The sequence below is a fragment of the Terrapene carolina genome, unplaced genomic scaffold, assembly GCF_002925995.2.
Source record: "Terrapene carolina triunguis isolate 2854851 unplaced genomic scaffold, T_m_triunguis-2.0 Scaffold27943, whole genome shotgun sequence".
Classification (NCBI taxonomy): domain Eukaryota; kingdom Metazoa; phylum Chordata; order Testudines; family Emydidae; genus Terrapene; species Terrapene triunguis.
In genome coordinates this window covers 1-3228 of record NW_020692294.1, presented here as the reverse complement: position 1 = coordinate 3228, position 3228 = coordinate 1, and the positions used below count along the sequence as shown (strand labels likewise).

Sequence of the window (3228 nt, the reverse complement as noted above, 5' to 3'; positions counted from 1 at the left end):
TAGTTTTGAGGACGATTTTGAGGAAGTCAAGCACCAAAGTCCAGATCATTAACAGTATTTAAGTTCCTAACACCCCTAGAAATCAATGCAAGTTATCCACTGAATTACCATTGATGATCTCGGCCCCAACTCCCATGGAATGGCCATGGGAGTTGAAAGTCTGACTTCTATGTGTGCCTTTGAGCATTTCTCCTTATTTTCTGCAGTGGGTCATTTCTTCACATGATATCTGGGTATTTATTGTCTCCCACAGATGAATTATGCAGAAGAATCAAGAAGGAGGAACCTCACCACGGTGACTGAATTCATTCTACTAGGATTGTCCAACCACCATAACCTGCAGGTGCCGCTGTTCTCCATCTATCTGTCCATTTATACCATTACACTGATGGGGAACATCCTCATCATCCTCATCACCATGGACCCAGCCCTTCAGACCCCCATGTATTTCTTTCTCCGGGTCTTATCCTTCCTGGAGATCTGCTATACCTCAGTCACTGTCCCCAAGATGCTGGTGAACTTCCTTTCAGACAACAGGAGCATTTCCTACATGGGCTGTGTTGCCCAAATGTACTTCCTGCTCTTCCTTGGAATCTCTGAGTGCTTCCTTCTGGCCGCCATGGCATATGACCGCTATGTGGCCATATGCAACCCATTGAGATACAGGCTCATCATGAACAGGAGGGTCTGCCTTTCCTTGACAATTCTCTCTTGGTTCTGGGGTAATGTGGTGTCCCTAGTACAGACAGCCTGGGTTTTCACCTTGCCATTTTGTGGGTCCAATCAGATGAACTATTTCTTCTGCGATATTCCCCCATTGATTAAGCTTTCTTGTATTGACATCCCTTTGTATGAAATGCAGTTGTTTACAGCAGCTATACTAGTCATCTTCACTCCATTTTCTCTCATCGTTGTGTCCTACACCTTTATTATCTCCACCATCTTAAAGATGGCATCAGCTGAAGGCAGACACAAAGCCTTCTCCACCTGCTCCTCACACCTCATTGTGGTGACATTGTATTACGGGAGCTGTGGCCTGATCTATTTAAGACCCAAGTCCATTCATTTACTAGACACCAACAAAGTGCTGGCTCTGATATACACAACCATCACCCCAACCTTGAATCCCTTTATCTACAGCCTGAGGAACAAGGAGGTGAAAGAGGCTCTGAGGAGATTGCTGGGGGACAGGATGAAGAGAAAAATATTTTCTCACAGAATGTAATTTGGGCACAGCTCTTGTTCTGATACCAGTAACTCAACTATACAAATCTGGAGTAGTTCCTTTGAAGTCAGTAGCATTCAAAGTTACAGTTGAACTAGTGTCCAAAAACTGCAGAATGAAACACATGAAAATGTTAATGTTTTGTCAATTTTTTGTTTGAGTTTAAATTAGAAATTTTGGCCAAAGAACATCATCAAAGTGTCAGAAATGGTTATCATATTTGTAGCTTCTTGAAACAAAAAGAGAAAATCACAAAAACCCATTTACATTTCACATGGCAATGCATGGATTATTTTCAACTCAGCTCAAAATTGCAATGAAAAATTCTGTTTAAAAATCTTATTTTGGAAAACAATGTTTATGTGCTGTATGCTAACCATTTTGAGAATGATTTTGAATAAAAGTTTATGTAAAATTGTTGAAAATTAATGTAACTAATAGATAATAAAGTACAATACATAGTTTCACTAAAAATGAAAAAAATGGGAACATCTGAAGGTACCAAATGATGCTAATTTCAATTTTTTGTTGTAATTTTTTTCACCATTTCTACTAAACAGAGACTAGAAAACCAAATAAGAAAAGGAGAGTCCCTTAGTTCCCATGTGATATTCACAGAGCCTTCAGAAAAGCATTGGCAATTTCATTGCAAATACAATTTCCCCATCAAGACTTTTCTCAGTGCCACTTTCACAGCCTGGTTCTTCAGGGTGTAGCTCAATGGGTTCAGCATGAGGGGTCACTGTGTTGTAAACCATGGACAACACCCTGTATTATCAAGGAAGAAGCTGGAGATGGGCCCAACATAGGTGATGCAGAACAGGAGGAGGATGGTCAGGTGAGATGTGTAGGTGGAAAAAGTTTCAGAGTCCACTTCGTAGAGCATATCTCAGGATGGTGGAGATGATGTACACATAGGACAGGACTATACACAGGAATGGTGTCCACCCTATGAAGATCCAATGGCAAACAAGATTATGTTCTGGAGGCAGGTGTAACTCCATTCAAGCAGCTTCCTTGATTTCATTGACTATCCTAAAGGAGAACATATTGTTCAACGTAAATAAGGTTGGCAAAATCTTGACCTTTCTCTGTTTCTGTTCCAGTGGTGCTCAATCAGCAAAGTGTGTATTCCAGGCACTGAAAATAACAGAAACAGTTATTGCAGTAGGAAGAGAGCCTGAGACATAAGCCCTTGATTCAGAGGCCTGGTATGAGGCTGGAGGCCTGGGCTAAAGCAGTAGTCAAAGCTTTACTGGTATAAAGCAAAGACATGCTGTGAGCAAGGGGCAGGACCTGCTCACAGAATTTGTCAAGAACAGGGCTGTTATTGTTGCAATACACATTCCTAAGATGTGCTAGGCACAGAGCATTCACACAAACACATCCCAATATCAAGTGGTACTAGAACATTCCAATATAGAGGATAGTACAAAAACATCCCCCAAGGATAACAGGAAAACACTGACCCTGACTAAATGACACTGGCTAAAGATAAGGTCAGGATGACAGTAAATAATAGAGATGTTTTGTTTGAACCAACATGTACAAAGTGATGGGTGATAACTAGCCATGTCAAGGGGCAGTAACTATGCCACAGGGGCAGTATGAAACTTGTTTGTATCGTGGTATAAAGATGTATCTCAGAGGGAGTATCTTTGTCTAGCCTAGGGAGGAACAGAAAGTCCCACCATTCACTGAGCTGGTCCATTGTTATGGTCATACATTGTTAGTGGTCCGGTAGAGTCTGCGGGATACTAGTACCATGCTTCATTGACAATAAAACTGGCTGGGTGCCCTCATCCATTAACGGATCTTGTGGTCATTGGGCAGGTTGCTCAAGGTCTGCCATGCCAGCTGTCTGCGCAGGACTGGGGCGACACACAGAGGGAACACACACATGCAGACAAACATCTATCAACATCTAACAACAATTGTGTGAATCAAATATACCAGGGGATACAGGAAGTATCTTTTCTTCCAAAAGAACAGGTGTCTTCTAA

The 3228-nt window shown here is 41.7% G+C and overlaps 1 protein-coding gene across 1 annotated transcript; it reads left to right on the top strand.

Annotated features, from left to right (window-relative positions):
* Positions 1–222: 222 nt before the first annotated feature.
* Positions 223–1225, top strand: LOC113408982 (olfactory receptor 10A7-like). Its single transcript, XM_026662495.1, has 2 exons — positions 223–233; positions 283–1225. The coding sequence occupies exons 1-2, from the start codon at positions 223–225 to the stop codon at positions 1223–1225; spliced, it is 954 nt and encodes a 317-aa protein (XP_026518280.1).
* The last annotated feature ends 2003 nt before the right edge of the window (positions 1226–3228 follow it).